The 17456-nt window shown below is 37.2% G+C and overlaps 1 protein-coding gene across 22 annotated transcripts in view; it reads right to left on the reverse strand.

The window, feature by feature from the left end:
• Positions 1 to 17456, reverse strand: part of SCEL (sciellin) — a 103663-nt gene that overhangs the window by 43277 nt on the left and 42930 nt on the right. For all 22 annotated transcript variants that reach the window (XM_081045949.1, XM_081045944.1, XM_081045945.1 and 19 more), the window contains 6 exons: positions 10710 to 10790; positions 8465 to 8527; positions 6671 to 6730; positions 2472 to 2516; positions 1233 to 1292; positions 872 to 931 (listed from right to left, as the gene is read on the reverse strand). In XM_081045949.1, the coding sequence (XP_080902075.1) occupies positions 872 to 931; positions 1233 to 1292; positions 2472 to 2516; positions 6671 to 6730; positions 8465 to 8527; positions 10710 to 10790 (369 nt within the window). The remainder of the gene's footprint in view (positions 1 to 871; positions 932 to 1232; positions 1293 to 2471; positions 2517 to 6670; positions 6731 to 8464; positions 8528 to 10709; positions 10791 to 17456) is intronic.

Below are 17456 nucleotides of genomic sequence, written 5' to 3' on the forward strand. Positions count from 1 at the left end.
AGCTAGAATACCATTCTAAGCACAGACTGGCACCGATAAATAATTTTTAAAGATAACCAAGACAACAGACATAATTATCATGTTAGGAAGGCAAACTTAATGACTAATCAAGTACAAGGTGAACAGCCAATCTGAGATAAAAACAGAGATCTCCTCAATTCTTCACTCATTGTCATTTTTTACTGATCTGGGATTTTCTTTAATGAAACTGTTGGGAGTTTGGTTTCTTTCAACATGCAAAATAATATCAGTAACAGAAGTCAATTTTCTAGTGTATCAGTAACGGTCTACAACTCTAAGTTAACCTCTTAAATGCTACCAGTTCAGTTACTGATCATTCGTTAACCCTTTTTATGAGACAAAATAAATTAAATAAATAAATAAAAGCATGGCCCTTGACTTTGAGGTATTGACAGATATATCTGAGATATGAGATATACATACAAAGTGACTGAACCAAGATTCCAACTGAAAACGGCCTTAGTATATTATAATGATTTCAATGGGGAAGGGCTATGCTCCCAACATCATATGTCTTATAATAACTATATTGAGTTCAATTGTCCACTACTTGTAATAGCCAGATTTCTTCCATTTTTAGATTTAAAAGGAAACTTGGAGATCATGTAGGTCATTCATTTTATGGGATGAGGAAGTAGAGGTCTCCAGACGTTAAGTGACTTGCCTGGGGTTGCCCAGATTGATGGTGGCAGAGCCAGCACCAAGATATTCATCCCACCTCCTGACCCTGATCCAGGGCTGTTCCACCAGCCTCACGGCCCTTGTTCTGAGAAGGAGGTCTCCCCCAGAAAATGGGATCCAGTCTACTACTCACTCAAAGATGCCTGCAAGAGTCTTAATCAGACCTTACCCGTTGCCATCTTTGTCTGTCCGAATATTCAGAAAGAGGAGGTTTTCAAGGCTTTTGGCTCTGTAAAACACAAATAAATTCAAATAAAAGACTGAATATTGAAATAAAACTGTGTGGTATCTGGAAAGGTCAGATGCAATAAACGTTCTTCCTGAATTGCTCATTTACTCTTAGTGAATGTAAGAGCAGAAATCCTTCTGGGCAATTATGTCTGAACTAAATGTACAACATTGAGGGTGCTACCCCATCTGCTAGTGCATTTTCCTGCCAGAGGGTACAACTCCCTTCCAGCTAATGTCGGAAAGAATAAAACAAGCAATCTGGGAAAGCAGATTTTCAGGTTAGAGACAGATACACTTACCTTTTCTCTGTTCGCTCTGCCTTAGAAGTTGCTCTGAAGATACCATCAAGACCTTGATTTCTTTAAATGTATTAAATAAAAAACCTTGTCAGTGGTAATAACAGATACTTAACTCTATAGAAACATAGATCAGTTTACATATAAGATAGGAAATAGAAGCTGATTGGGAAAGATGAGCCACAATTTTTGAAAGTGCTTTATTCTAAACTGGTATTTTCATACTCAAAATTTAAAATGCAGTGGACCTTAGAGACAATAAAAGATACCATATGGAGATACACAAGCCATAGTAGATCCACGATGTGGTTTTTTTGGGGGAGCTCATGGATTGTTTTTATTTTTAATGTGAGCCAATATTTACAAGATGTCCATGACACATAGAAACCTGGATTTTCAGTATCTCCTGAAAATATCTTGCAATGCTGGGCTCGAATTCTCAGGTGGCAACCATCGGCTGGAGATGAGAAACCACTGGGCGCTCTGAATAGGGCATTTCCCCTACGTTTCAGCTAGTCAGCTCCCTTCATCCATTTACACATACCTACCCTCAATAGGTCATGGAGTCTGTGATTCTTGATTTAATAACTCCTCTCTTAATAAATGAGAAAACTGAAAAGCAGCACATTTAAGTGAGTTGTTGATGGTGAGTCATATGGATTAGCACTGTCAGAAAAGGGTATAAAAACTACACCTCTTGACCAATGAATTCATTTGATATGCTCTGTTTCTCCTTCTCTATGTTTCTCCTGTCCATTTAGTATGTTAATATGCAAAGTAACAGAGAGATCATTAAAATTCTACACCCCTCTAACACAAACCTCAACTTTTGTAATTTTTGAAGTATGCAATTATAATGATTAAAACTAATGAGATAATGTTGACTAAGAAAATAAGTGGTTTTGTACTAGTTAAATTAAAAGCATCGAGTAACGAAACCAAACTCTGTTTACATACTAACATATTAATATTTCAGGAAGAGAAATATAGTTATTTATTAAGGCAGAAAACTGCCTTATTAAAACAATGGAGTATGAAAATCAAACATACTTTAATATTAGGAGCTTTAGATTGTAATAACCATTAATAATAATGATGAAATGATGATGATTTCTGCAAGCTTTTTACTCAAGATTTTGGCGAGCCCAGTATGTGGGTCCTCTTGCTCAAATACTGAAAAGATGTGAGAAGTCAATATGCAATTCAGTAATAAAGCAAAAAATAAATGTTTTAAAATCTTACCTATTCAAGCTTTTGTTCATTTTGATGATATTATCCAATTCTTCCCTTTTGGGAGAGAAAAAAATATCTCACATCAGTAAAAGCCTGCCCAGAGTCAAAGGGCAGATTCACCTTAAAACAACTATTTCAGAGTTCTCTGAAATGCAACATACATGCCCCCTTTAACACCTACGAAAATCCTGTCTATCCTTCAGTGCTCCCCTCCAACACCTTTCTCCAAGGAATCTTTCTCAGTCTTTCCACTGAATAGAGTCCACTCCATTTTTGGAATACTTGCAGTGTTGTTTGTTTTTTTTTTTTGCATCTTATTTATGACACTTAGATTACTACGCTTTTAACATAGCAATTGCACACTTGTCTCTTGTTAATGTCCCTGCTCCTACACACAGGAGCATGTACACAGACACATAGACACACACATACACACACACACACACACACCACTCAAAATTGGTATATAAACCAAAAACAACAAAAGAACAAGACAAACAAATGAGAAACAAGAACTCAAACACAGACAATAGTTTAGTGGTTATGAGAGGGTAAGGGCGATGGCGGTGGAAGATGAAGGTAAAGGGGATCAAATATATGGTGATGGAAGGAGAACTGACTCTGGGTGGTGAGCACACAATGTGAGATATAGATGACGTAATACAGAACTGTATACCTTAAATCTATGTAACTTGACTAACAATTGCCACCCCAATAAACTTTAATTTAAAAAAATTTAGAACTGTATTTTACCTTGGATCCTCTTAAGTCTTTAATGCAGTGTCTTTCATACAACAGATGCTGAATACAGGTTTTTAACTGAATCAACGAATATAGATACATTGACTAATTATAGATTCTATCTTTGTATAATATAATTGCACAAAGCAGCTATTGAAAAACACTTGTGTATATGTAAGTCTGGCTTTCTTCTTGAATTCTACTTTACCTTATTCCAGGACAGCTAAATTTGCTATGTTATTTCCATATTTGAAAACTGTAACTTTCTGGATGCTTCTTCAGAAACAAACTGTTTAATCTAAACCCTGGATCCAAAATATCCCTTAAAATCACATGAGCTCAACTCTCTCTTCCAAGAAGGCAGCCTCAGTGGGTTTCCTGCTCCTGTTCTCTCCTCAACTTTTCTGTCCACCAACTTCACCCCTGTTTCTCTTGCCTTCCTCATCCAGTTTTTCAGTTCATAAATGTTGGTTCTCCCTTCTCCCTGCTCTAGAATCACATGTTTTCCACACTTTCTCAATGTTCCTCTTTCTTCTTGAATCATCACTGGTGTTGACCAGTAGGTCCTGTGGCTCAGTAACTCAACAGTTACGCATTCAGCTCCCGAGTCAGGGATACCTGGATTTCAATCTAGGTTTCACCACTGATTAGTTGGCGACTCTGGGTGAGTTACCTAACCTCTTGCTAGTTCAATTTTTCCATCTGCAAAATAAGAATACCAGTTGTACCCATCTCAAAAAAGAATCAATAAACTAATGAGTATAACATGTTTAGCATGATGTCTGGCAAGTCATAAACTCTCAATTAATTTTGGCCATTATATTAAACAGTTCCTGGTCAATACTAAGTTTTTAATTCAATAAATGCTAGCTATATTTATTTTTTAAACTGCATTTAGAGACACCAAGACTTTGGCTCAGTCTTAGAGGTATAGTCACTAAGTCACATATGTACTTTGAAGACGTCTAGCATGAGGTAGTGACAGAGGAGCTGCTGGAGCAGTCCTCTCAGAAACACTAAGCACACACTAAATCAGCAGCCATAGATGAATCCTTCCATGTAATATTGTGCATTCAAAGGTAGGAAGGAAGGCTGAGAATAAATGCTGAAATACAAAAGTTACTGACTGTGAAAACATTGATTACCGTTCTATCCTCATGTGGTTCAAACTTTACCCAGTCCCCTGACACAATGTCCCATTGTCTTTTCTTGCTTGAAATTCTACCTTCCAACTCTCAGGCTGTGAATCTGTCCTTTCCCTGAGGGAAAGGGCAATTAAGAATCCTGTAAATTTTAGCCACAGACCTTTCTGACTGGTTTGAGTCACAATGATGAGATTATCAGGATTTGGGGTTGCTCATGTTTATCACAAGAAAATTAGCATAAATCATGAGAAGACACTCTGTGGTAAATTAAATAAAATAGAGATTGCATTCTGAATGAGGAAGTTCAGCTTTTAAAATGACCTTAAATTGATGAAAGCTTTGGATATTAAGTTTCACCATTGCATTTGCAATAAATTAAATGCTCTTAATCAGATAAAAGTAACAGTCCATTTCACAAAGGAATATCACAAAGAGCAGCTCGGATAAATAAAGCTATTTCTAGTCCCTATGGACATCCCACAGTAACAATACTCTGCTATTGATGCAACAGACATTTTCCCTGGCCCCTGTCAAAGCAGCAACTTCTCCCTGTGAAGAATGTATCTAGCTGTGGAATTTGTGCATAAATTATGGCTAGGGAAAGTGGACAGGAAAGTTAAACTAACTGCCATTCTCGTTGTTTTTGTTTGATTTATGACAAACTGTAAGTTCTCTTCACATCACTCACTTATCTCTCCGGTAAACCACCCTGTCACCCACCAAAAACGGTTTATTTTCAATCCCTATTAAAAATGAAATATTGCCACAAACAAAAATAAATAAATAAAATTAGAGATCTAGGCACTCGATGAGAGAAAAAATGGACATGAAACATTCAGGATACTTTCTAGAGTCCCCATCTAGGTTCAGAGCTCCTCTTTTGTTTATGAATTTGCACAGAAGAGCTAACTGTCGCTTCTGCTTCTTCTCTTGTTCTTTTGACTGAGCCTGCAATCCCTAATAACACTCTAAGCATTGCTAAATTCCATAAAGCTAGAAAGAATATGTAGGCATGAGATTTAAACTATGAAATGTTTATACTCAAGGTTTTCTCACTCCTTATCATTTTACCACATTCTATTATTAAACACCTACTTTGTACAAAGCATCATGTCAGATTCAGCAAATGACATACGGTGAATAAGACAAACTGTCTGCTCTTAAGAGATTCAAGAAATGATAGACAATAAGATATTTATGCAAATAACATGAAGCAACATTAAATATGATTAGTTGTTCTAAAACATGAATAGTGGGGCTCTAATAGCTTAGAGAAGCAGAAGTCATAGTTCACTTGGTCATGCAGAGAAGACTTTACGGGGGGGTGGGGTGATATTTGATCTGGATTTTGAAAAATGGATAGGATTTGGATGGATTCATATGGTGGCCTCAGGATGGAAAAGACTGCCATGGGGTAGAATGGCATAAACAAAGGCAGAGAATCTGGAAACTGTGGAAAGGAAGTGGTTGGATTTCATATTGAATGTAGGGTAACTGTAAGGGTTAAGTCAGAAATAACTCTGAAATGTTCGAATGGAGCCACATTGGCAAGGGCCTTGAATGAGGTTTTATATCATTGATAGGCAATGGGGAGCCAGTGGAGTGGTCATTTGAGCAGAATCTTAGAAAGAGAACTCTGGCAATGATGGGTAGTAACGGTTTAGTGGGAAGAGAGACTGCAGGAGTGTAAGTAAATAATAACCTATGCTGGAGTCATGAGAGTGCACTGGCCCAAGGCCACGTGGGCGTGAGAGACACTTCCGACATTTAAGTCATACATGCCTGATACTGCACAGAGGAGAGCAGACACGGATGACTCAAGAATGAGTGCAGAAAGGTGAGCTTGCCTGAGTAAAAGAACAGAGAAGACAGGGAATCACCTATTTCATAAGGAGATTGAATCTGGCCTGGCACATTCTAAATGGGAGTGCTAGGGAGACAGATAAGTAGAGATTCAGACAAGCAACATAACTAAGAACAAGACATTTAGAAAAAGAGCCGAGAAAAGCCTGATATCATAAATTGGAATTGGAATTAGGTGGTTTAGAATTAGGTCAAAACCATGGACATCTAAGGTCATTGGGATGTGTACAGTCACCAGAAGAGGAAGCAGAGAAAGAAAAATATCCATAAATATCAGTACCACCCAAGTTTCAGGGACACACCTAGGGACACCGATTCTTTCTTCTTTTAAATTCTATCCAATAAACAACATTGGATAGTTTGGGAGTTTGTTCATATTGAGAACGTTAAGCTACTGGTTGAGAATTTTTGAAACATAAAGAGAAGAAAAAGACCAAGCTCGAAGCTCTGAGATCTTACCCTTTGTCAGTTTTCTGAAGTGAAGTAGCCACTTTGACGATATTCTCAAGATCCTGACTCCTTCAAACAATGGAAAATAAATACAAATCAATGACAGTAGAGCTGTCTTTGAAACAGCTAAAATTTATCACTGTGTTCAGTGAAGAAAGTGGTAATTCACGTGCTATAAAGGAATTATTGAGTCTAACTGAATAACAAAATATCATGGCGCACACACACACACACACACACACACACACACACACACACCCCAGTATCGTTCCACCTGGCACTGCCTCTGCCACCCAGTGCTCACTGAAAAAACTACAGTCTCTCCTAAAGACTTGTTATTGGCTGCTACAAAGTTCTATCCCTACAAAAAGACATGGAAAAGAAAATACACTTAACTGCACAAGTAAACACAGACCTGTGTTCAGAACCTTTCCTAGGAACCAAGATTTATGCAACATATTCAGATGATTAATTCATCCCTCACATGAGGTAAAAATATCTATCGTCTTAGACTTCCAAAGGGAAAGCACATTGTAAACTATAGGATAGGTGGAAGCACCTGACAGACACATAGATGGTTTAAATCCATGCTGGTCTCTCTAGATCATGAAAAGAAATCATTGGGAAAATCTTTATAGGTTTCCCTGTAATTAAGATGTTCCACAAACAGTGTATCATAGAAGGTTAATAGAATTCCATGAAGAAAAAATTTTGTAGTCTAGTAAATTTGGGAAGTATAACCAGCGTTTGGAGATTCAGAAGGTATATAAGTATACTGAAGGCTCTGACAAGTCTTATGTCAGAGAATTCTCATTGTGTTTCCTCAGTGTGTTGGGCCATTAAACCTTCTTTCACAGAACACACACCAATATCTTGTGGCACACGGGGAACAGTTTGGGAAATACTAAGGTAGAGTTGCATTTTAAATTACTCGGTACTAGGCAAACATTATTTTCCTGAAGGTGAGGTAGCCTTGTGATGCATGTTTCAAACTGGAACTGTTCTGAGAGTCAAAAAAGATGATTTTTTAAAAATTAAAAGTATGAACGTTTTAAACTTTGAAAAGTGTTTTCAGTTAAAAAAAAGTTTTGACTAAAAATTTGGTCTATCATAATGGTTAAAATGGTAAGTTTATTACGTGTTTTTTACCATCATTAAAAAATTGGCTTATCATGTTGATAGACCTATAAAATAGCACTGTTCAAAAACTAATTTCCAAAATAGTGGTGTTTTTTTTCTTAAAAATATATAAATAAAAACAAGATATATCCAAAACAAGTACTAAACCAGATGGGGTATACAAGACGACAAGAGTCAATTCGGACTGTCATGGGGAAAACTTACCCAAAATTATCAGTATAATTTGTGAGCCTCTTCCTGATGATACAGGCAGTGCTGAACGTGGCCATATTTTACAGCCAATTCTAGACAATGCTTTTGCATAACAAGTTCAATCAAATGACTATATTTCCACCTATTCATTTACAATCAACACTAACTATATCATTAATCTTGGGACAAGTGCTGGGAATGAAGAGGTGTTTACTTGTCTTAAGGGGTTTGATCTTATTCTGTTATCCTGTTCAGACAATTTTGGTTGTTTTTTTAATGTAAAGCTTAGAATAGAAACAAAAAGAATAAAATTCTTAGGTATATATATATAAATATTATCCGCTTATTGAAGTCAGCTGGAAAACTGATTTTATCTGTTTTATTATAAATTGTTTTGTACTTTTAAGTGTTCTAATAAAACATACTTTATTATTTCTATAGTTACATAGTTATAGAAATAGTTCACTGTACCTTATACTTCTTTCAGCAGATCTGGTTTCTGTATATACACCTGCTTTAGGTGGACAAATCTGCCTATATTTTAAAAGTTAAAGATAATGCTTTTTAGAAAACAAAACAAAACATTTCTCTGTTAAATTTAAATTTATAAGAAAACATTTCCATCCAAAAAGATCAAAGTGTATTGCAACAATAGCACTATTTGGGATAACAAACTTCACCTTAGCTCTTTTGAGTTACTAGAACTCAACCATATTCTATTTCAAATTCTATAATCCAATAAACTAACTTTGCAATTTAGCCTATCTCTTTTAACATATTTTAAACCACTGAATATGTATATTTGTTCTAAATATGTTCATTTCATTTTAGTTTCCAATCATCAATAAAGTATTTTCATACTTATTTCTATTAGATAATGATATAATATTTTAAAATATTAAGAATCATTTTTTGTTATGAGGCATCAGAGAGATGCTTTTTCTTAAAGACTTTCCATTTGAATACTATCAAGAAATATATTTGCTCAGATATGATGGGACATATTTTTCAATTTCCAGCAAACCCACTACATCAAAAATGACTACATTGAGTTGACAGAATTAAATTTTACAATATTAGGTTCTGTCACAATTTATGATATAAAGCTTTTCTCTGGTCTTTTTCTGAGTATCTTATTGACCTACTTATACATTCTTGCTTGTTCTCAAGAAACTATATTCAACTACATTTTTGTACTCCTGAGGACATGTGTTAATTACATAGGAAACACTTCCCTTTCACATTCTTTCATTAAAATCATCTTGCTGTGATTAAAGTAATCAGGACGTAAAACATGTAAGTTGTTCTAATTTTATTTTTTAGATTATTAGTGGAAGAAAAAAATTAGAGTTGTAAAAATGGATTAGACAAATTCCCATGAAATTTAGTTTATTTTAAATCTACACAAGTTCATGGCTCTAGAGTCGCTGATTTTAGATTAGAATTTAGGAGGTACTAAAGTCAATTTACGTTAGCTCTTTAAAAAACATTATATTCAAATTAATATCTAATTGCTCAATACTAAAAATGGAAAAATAATATAAGATAAAAAGCTTGAGAAGTGTATAATTACAACCATTGTACAAATAAAAAGTTATAAATCTGGCCTACATTTTTTATTAATTCAATGAAGAAGTATTCTCTTGACTCATTAAAATATCTATCCTCTTATCCTAAGGGCAAAATTTCAAATGTCCTGTGAAGTTTCACTGAATAGACCTTGGCTTTTAACTCAATAGGCTGAACACCTAGTGCTATATAGCCCTGCTGCCTAATCAGCATTTTCTAGCTGGTTATATTTTTCCTGAAGAATAGTTCTAGAATTGTCTTACATGTTATGAAAAGAATCACCATCAAAAAGCAAAACTACAAAAGCATCAAAGGCAGGCAATCAAATGGATCTAATGTATAGTCCTCATTGATATACCACTTTTTAATTTCACAATTATAATGGAAATGTGCAATGCACGTCTTGAAAAATGGTTTGAGATGATTAAACAGTTTAATGGGAGCACACACAGGAAGACTTTCAGATCTCTGAATTTGTTTCTAAGTATTAATTATAGAATGTCAGAGATTCAAAGTAGAAAAGTAGTGTCTTTTTTTTTGATTTAGAAACAAGTTAATTAGAACATTTTTCAAAATTTGTGATAGTTTTGAAATAAATTACAAATTCCTTAGCTAAAACAAGACAAAAGAACTATCCAAAGGTATTTCTAACATAAAGGGGGATTTGAGCAGTAACACAAAGTTTCAAGAATATCTTTTATCAGAAACTGTAGGTCTTAGTGAGAAGCTTAACTACGAGTAAATGTAAACCCAATTTTTGGTTTATATTTATATTATATACAATATATGTCATATATATATATATATATATATATATATGGAAAAAGAGAGAGGGAAGTTCATTATGTATTGGGAAGTTCGTTATAAATTAGAGGAAGCCTGAGCATGAAAACTTCTTGGACACGGATATTGTTTAGTTTCTTGAAGATTTATTTCCAAAGACAGGTAATGACCATAAGTATTCAAAGGCAAACATAAATATATTTGTGTTGACAAATAGAAGTAGAAAAGCTTTACAAGTGCTGCTTCAATGAATGTGCACACAAAATGTACTCATGTTTTCTACCAAACAGGTCAAAATTCATTTGCTTTCCTTTCCTTTGAACTTCTGTATTTTGGCAAGGAATTCTGGAGTGCTAGGTCTTACCTGTTATCCCTTCTCAGCTGGTTAGGAGATAAAACAGGAGAAGTAGGCTTTGGAGGTATTGGAGGGTGAACAGCTGGTTCCCTTTAAAACAGAAAACGGCAGTTCATTTCACCATGGAAACATAGTCGATTTTAGCATCTATTAACTGAATGCATTCATTAACTACATGGAAATATCTTCTGCATCTTAGAACCACCATACATTAGGTACCTGAAAGGTGGAAATCTACAAAGCACTGAACTTTACAGAAGTCAAATATTTAAATCATAGATATTTTAAAAGTTCATTTAATCAGGTTTTTGGAAACTATATCCTCTTTAACTATCATTTGAAAAACATAATGTGTTCTTTAAACAGCTTAATATTTTGCTAGACTTTGTAGCTCAAGTCATGGCATTTTTGGGTCAGCAGCACACAAGCATAGTAAATGTTTCCTGGGCATTAATATATAAGCTTCTTTAGAAATTATGTCAACTATCAGGCAGCTACAGACACAGCAAGAAAGGTTTTCAACTGCACAGACTTCAAGGTAAAGTTGATTTGAAGCTCTTAACTAAATCTGACTTAAATATTGTCAGTGCAGGCCAGTTTGATGCTACAAAGCATATACATATACTGTCAGCTTTATCCTGGCAACAAAATGCCAAGGTCGTCTCTGAGCTGGCATGATTAAATGACCTAGGAACTGGAGACAGGCAATTCTGTGCATATTTTAGATGGAGTCAGCACCCTACCCAGGACATGTCAGTTCCCATACCACCACAGCCACCCCAGTTGTTCCCTATTATCCTCAAGATAAATTCACTATCTAGTAAAAGTACCCTTTTGATCTAGCCCCAATGTACTCCTCTGGCTTCTGCAGCATGCAAGGTGAGAGTGTGAGCTCTGGACCCATGCTTCCTGAATTGTCAGCTGTGTGACAATGGGTTTACCTGATTCAGTATATTCATCTGCAATAACCTTTCCAGTAGGATTGCTGGGTTGTTGTTGTCAGAACTGAAGGAGATCATGTTTTTATTAAACATTTATTGGTAGCTTTCTATATATAAGGTACGGCACTCTGCAGTGTGGATAAATTTCCTGCTCTCAAAAGGCTACCAATACACAAATAAATATGACAGATGGAGAAAAGTGCTATGAAGAAAACTAAAACAGAGAAAAGGGATGTAGAGTGATGGTGTAGGGACACTATTTTATATAGAGTGGCCTGAGAAGGCTTCTCTGTGAGGTGAAATTTGAGCCCAGACCCAAAGGAAGTGCTGAAATAAGCCAAGAGGACATCCAAGAAAAAGTATATAAATATGAGCATCATCAGCTTAGAGATGGTGTTTAATACTGGAAACTGGATGAGATCACCAAGGGCATCTGTGTAAGTAGAGATGAAAAGCAGGCCAATTGTTGAACCCTGGGCCCTGCAATATTTTTAGATAACAAGAGTATGAGTAGGAAAGAGCAAAACAGTCTGAGGAGAAGTGGCCAAGGAGAAGAGAAGTATGAGGGTATCCTAGAAGTATCCTAGAAGCCAAGTGAGGAAAGTATTTCAAGGAGTAATTGGGCATGTCAAATGGTAGTGAGAGCTCAAATACAAAAAGGATTAGGAAGTTACCATGGTTTTGGCAAGTGGTCATTGGTAACCCTGATAAAACCAGTTTTGATGGAGCAGTGGTGAAAAATCATAGGAGTGGATTTAAGAGAAAATGGGAGGTAGAGGCATTGAAGTGTTTTGCAATGAAGGGGCAAGAGAGAAATGCATAGCTACCTGAAGGTTGATAGGCCAAGGAAAGTTATTAGATAAGTAGATTTGATGATGGGAATACTCCAGTGAAGAGGCTACATTTGATGGTGCAGGAGATGAGGAATCGGAATAAGGAACCTGGCTCCATAAGCCTTCCCCGTGCTATGTTGCCTCTCAAGGGATCCTTGGGCAGCACCAACAGCTCAATTGTGGTCAATAATCATGGGGTTAAAATAAGGATAGTTGACCTTGTTTTATCTTGCTATATTCAGCTGCTTTTGGGGCAGGAAGAAAATATTCAGAGAGTTGGATTTAACTAAGTTTATGATTTAGCCAAGGGAGCACAACAAAAGAATAATGTCAAGGGAGGGGAAGGAGTAGACAAGGAAGTGATAACAATGAGGTACTGTGAGAGCTAAGATGGGCATGGAGGGAGATGAAGACATGAGGGGTGAGCAACTGTGAAAAGATGGTAATATCAGTGCATTGGTGGTTGTGGTGGGGCAGAAGACTTTCTGGAATCAGAGGATTAGATGGGATGCAATGGACAGATCGAAAGTGGAATCCAGAGAGAGAAAGCTTGGAAATTGAAATTTTGTAGTGTGTGGTTACTTACAAGAGCAGGATTTATGGGTGGCTCAAGTAGGGTGAAGGACAAGGAGAGGGGGTCAAGAAGGTGAGAGGTCAGGGTGGGGAAGGATCCTCTACATGGATTTGGAAAACACCAAGCGTTAGGACAAGAGGGGTGCTTGTGAGAGACAATGAATCTGGGGCCAAAATCTTCGAAGAGTGAAGGTCAGTGGCTCAGAGACCTTCAGATAAGTCTACTGAGGAAGAGAAGCTCATATGGCATGGTTTTGAAGAAGATGGGGCATGTTAGAGGGATGGAATTAAAACGGATAGGAAGTGGCAGAACCTATGATATAGAGGCTTAGGGAAGAAAAGCCTTCATTGAGAGGAAGGCTGTGGGAGGAGTGTCCTCTGGGAGAATCGAATAAAGAGGTGAGAGGTCATTCAGTCAGACCGGAGGCTAAAGAGCAGTAAGTTTGATGAAAATGGATGACATATCCAGGAAGGCACTGTGGGAGGGTTTGAGAGATCAGGATGACGTTAAGTTGGGTCAGGTTCAGTGATGCATAGTTTTGTGGGGATGGTCCAGGTGATAAAAAAAATGATCTGACTGTGGTTCCCATGGGGATCCATGGCCAAAAGCATGGAGGACATAGTCGAATCAGTCCTGAAGCTTTCTCAGCAATGTGGTAGTGAGGCTCTGGGTGATGGGTAATGGAGCAGCAGACAGCAGAGCATGGTGGGTCTCCTGACGCTAGTGCTGATGCCGTCACCGAAGCCAGTAGAAGGGCATGCAAAGCACTGGAATATTGCTTGGCTCACTGTAAGTGCTCAAGAAATGTCTAGTGCTGCAATTGTTCTTCTCACCCCATGTGAACCCAGTACTGTAGCTATGCCAAACTACTTGCATTTCCTAAACCACCACCACCATTACCAGATTCTCACTCCTTTCTGGCATACCTCCTTCTCCCTTTCACCTGGATACCGAGACTTTGGTTCGGGTATTATCATTTCTAGTGATACACAAAGCTGTGCTGGATACATCCTTATGTTTCTCCATAGCACTCCTCCTTCACAGAACGTATCATGCTATTCTGAATTACAAACAATTTTCTGTCTCCACACTGGACTAAAAGCTCCTAACAGGATAGTTATAGCTCAAGTATGTATGGATTTACACTATAGCTCAAGTCAATTGTGTATGACATGGGTGCCCACTAACGATGTGTGAAATTAATGAAAGAAGGAGTGATTGGATGAATTACTATTTGGTAAAGAAGGAGATGGGTACTGAAGAGGGGCCCGAAACTTTCAAAATCTGTTAAAGTTGAGCTGTGCCATAGAAGTCCATTGTTAATTCCACTATTGAGTACCTCGTAGGTGCCAGGCACTCATGAGTTATTGTGTTACATGATCTGCCTGGAAAAACAATTTACTTAAAAATGGTATTCCGCTTCTGGTTTAGAGTTAGATTTTACAATCAGGTAGTGTTTTATTTGTGTTGCCATCATCTTCTCTTCTCAAAAAACATTTCTGTGTTTTGGATAATTTGATATCACTCACATGATAATGTATCTTTAAAGTATCTGTGTGGATTGGCAGATTATATGCTTTTTTCCCAGGGGCAGAGGAAAGGCGTAAGAAGGTGGTCAGTCCTGGGTAACAATGGGTCTGCACAGCACGCTGGATATCTAAGAACAGGCAGGAGAGAGGTACGTAACAAGACGAAAAGGAGGATTATAAAACAGAGAAATAGGATGATGCCAAACTTTGCTGATGCCAGAATCACGTTGATGAAAAGTTAAGTTTCTTCCAGTTTGGAATGGCCAGGGCCTCAAAGAGGCGAGTAAATATTGATTGGGTGTGTCTGGAAGACAGACCTGGGTCGAGAAGTAGATTAGGATACGCAGTGTGGAGACGGTTTGGAGAGCATCCAGGAAAGAAAAGGTGGGTGTGCAGTTGTGAAGGCCAAGAAAAGCAGAGGAGGGTATTTTATTTCTGAGGGTGATGCATTTACACCCCTGGGCAGGGGCCAGGAGATGCCACATTGACTTCAATTCACCTCAAAGGAGCTTTCATTTGCATCTCTGCAATGACAGTCACAAATGACAGAACCCAAGCCCTGAGGGGGTAGGGGCAGTGAGAGAAATCATTCATGCCGTGCCAGGAGCTCGATGTGATGCCAAGCAGGGGGATTAAAATGCAAGAGTGAAGCAGGAAGCTGGGGCTGAGACCATTTTGAAGAGAAGGAAACAAGAGACATTCATGTGGAATGACCCTGTTTGAATACACTTTGAGACACACTGTTTAAGCTTGGATAAATTGACCCCAGCTCTCCCCTCTGTCTTTCCCTCAGTCCCATGAGACCTTTGCAGGACCAATGCCACCACATTAGTGGCTATAATTGTAAAGAATAGCTCTCAGGGATAAAATGGCCGTGCTCACAAGAAATGTGAAAACTTGCAGATAGTAGCCCAAGGGCCAGAACTAATAGAAATAACACTGTAAAGCCATTGATAGGACTTCGTTTCCATATGCTGCTGCAAAGATCACTTTTGATTGCACCATTTTTGGATAACGTGCTTGGTTCTGGGACTTCTGTTTAAGACTGACTTCGCGAAGAACATCTCTATTATTGCAGCATGCATCTAAGTTGAAACAAGAATAATTGACTCTAATATTTAATAGTGAGTTTCATTTTCACTTTCCGTTGTGCTTAAGCTTTTGTATCCCACAAACAGAACTTTTATTCCAACGATGGCAAAAGGAGATAGAAGTTATATTTATTGAGTTTCAGTAACATGTTAGAGTGCCAGGCTATCACATATATAATTTTGTCAATCCATGCATCTATCCTGTGGAGTGTGTATTATTATTGTTATTTTCCACTGAGTCTCAGAAAAGTAGAGTAATTTGCTCTGGGTCACACAGCTAGCTAGTAAGTGGTTCAGCTAGGGTGTCAACCTAGTCTTTCTGATGCCACATCTCATGTTTTTTTGTTTTGTTTTGTTTTGTTTTTTCCCCTCTGTATCATACTGGATCCAACCAACACCGTTTCAGGTATTTTCCAATGAAAATCTAATAGCAATAGGTTGTCTTGCAATATTTCCTTACCCAAGGAAGGAGTCATTAACTCAACAAGCACTTTCTCCACAACTGCCCCAGTCCTAACGTTAGGACATAGCAGTGTATGAGGCCAAATGCGGCATTCTAAGACTGGAAAAGCTATGGTCCATACTCTCAAAGAGTTTGTAGAATGCAAGGCAAGTGTTCAAAAGGATTGCAGTGATGAAGCCTCACTTTCTAGCAGCCAGTGGCCATTTCAATAAACTGCAACATAGCAATGGAGCATGCACTGGGCTAGAATTCCAGAGATCTAGTTTCTAGACTAGCTTTCCCACCAACTTGCATTTTGGCCCTGGAGAGAGCACTGGTTGTCTCTGAACCTCTGCTTCTTCATCTATAAGAGGAAGAGATTGGTCCAGATCTGCGGCTGACAAACCACTAACAGGCTGTGGGTGGGCAGAGTTATTGTAAGGAAGTCCCCAGCACTTGCTATGGACTAAGTCCCTTGCACATTCATATATCGCACCTTCCAAATGTATGGAGATGCTGTTGTGGTTAATAAAATTTAAATGAGCATTAGATTGGTCAGATCTATAAGAATACAAATAAACCTGTTAGCTGTTCAATAGGCACAAAGAGACACAAATTTTTAAGTATTGTTGAATTTATAGCATCTTTTGGTCCTTAGACATTGTCTCAAAGATATAGTAAGAATAGCCCAACTATTATCAGAAGAAATTACAAACATTTTCAGCATTAAAAATGAATCTACTCCAAATGGATCATAGATCTACATGTAAAGCATACAATGATAAAATTTTAGAAGAAAAATCTTTGTGACCACTGATTACACAAAGAGTTCTTAGATATAACAGCAACAGCACAATTCATTAAAAGAAAACTTGATAAATTGGACTTCATTAAATTAAAAAACTTTCACTTGGCAAAAGGCATTTTTAAGAGGATGAGAATACAAGCCACACCCAGGAGAAAAAATATTTGCAAATCACATATCTGACAAAGGACTCGTAAACATAACATATTTTTTTTAAAAACTCTCAAAACTAAACAATAAGTAAACAAATCACAATAAAAAAATAGGAAAATAATTTGAACAGATATTTCGCTCGAGAGGATGTATACATGACAAATAAGCACATGAAAAAACGTTCAATGTCATTAGTCTGCAGGGAACTGCAACTTTAGCCATGGTAAGATACACTGCACACCTGTTAGAATGGCTAAAATATTTTCTTTTAAATTGACAATACTAAGTGATGTTAAGAAAGTGAAACAACTTGAACTCTCATACATTCCTGGTAGGAATGCAAAATGGTACAGTCACTTCAAAACGTGTTTGGCAGTTTCTTATATAG

This window comes from Rhinolophus hipposideros, assembly GCF_964194185.1.
Source record: "Rhinolophus hipposideros genome assembly, chromosome: 4".
Lineage (NCBI taxonomy): Eukaryota > Metazoa > Chordata > Mammalia > Chiroptera > Rhinolophidae > Rhinolophus > Rhinolophus hipposideros.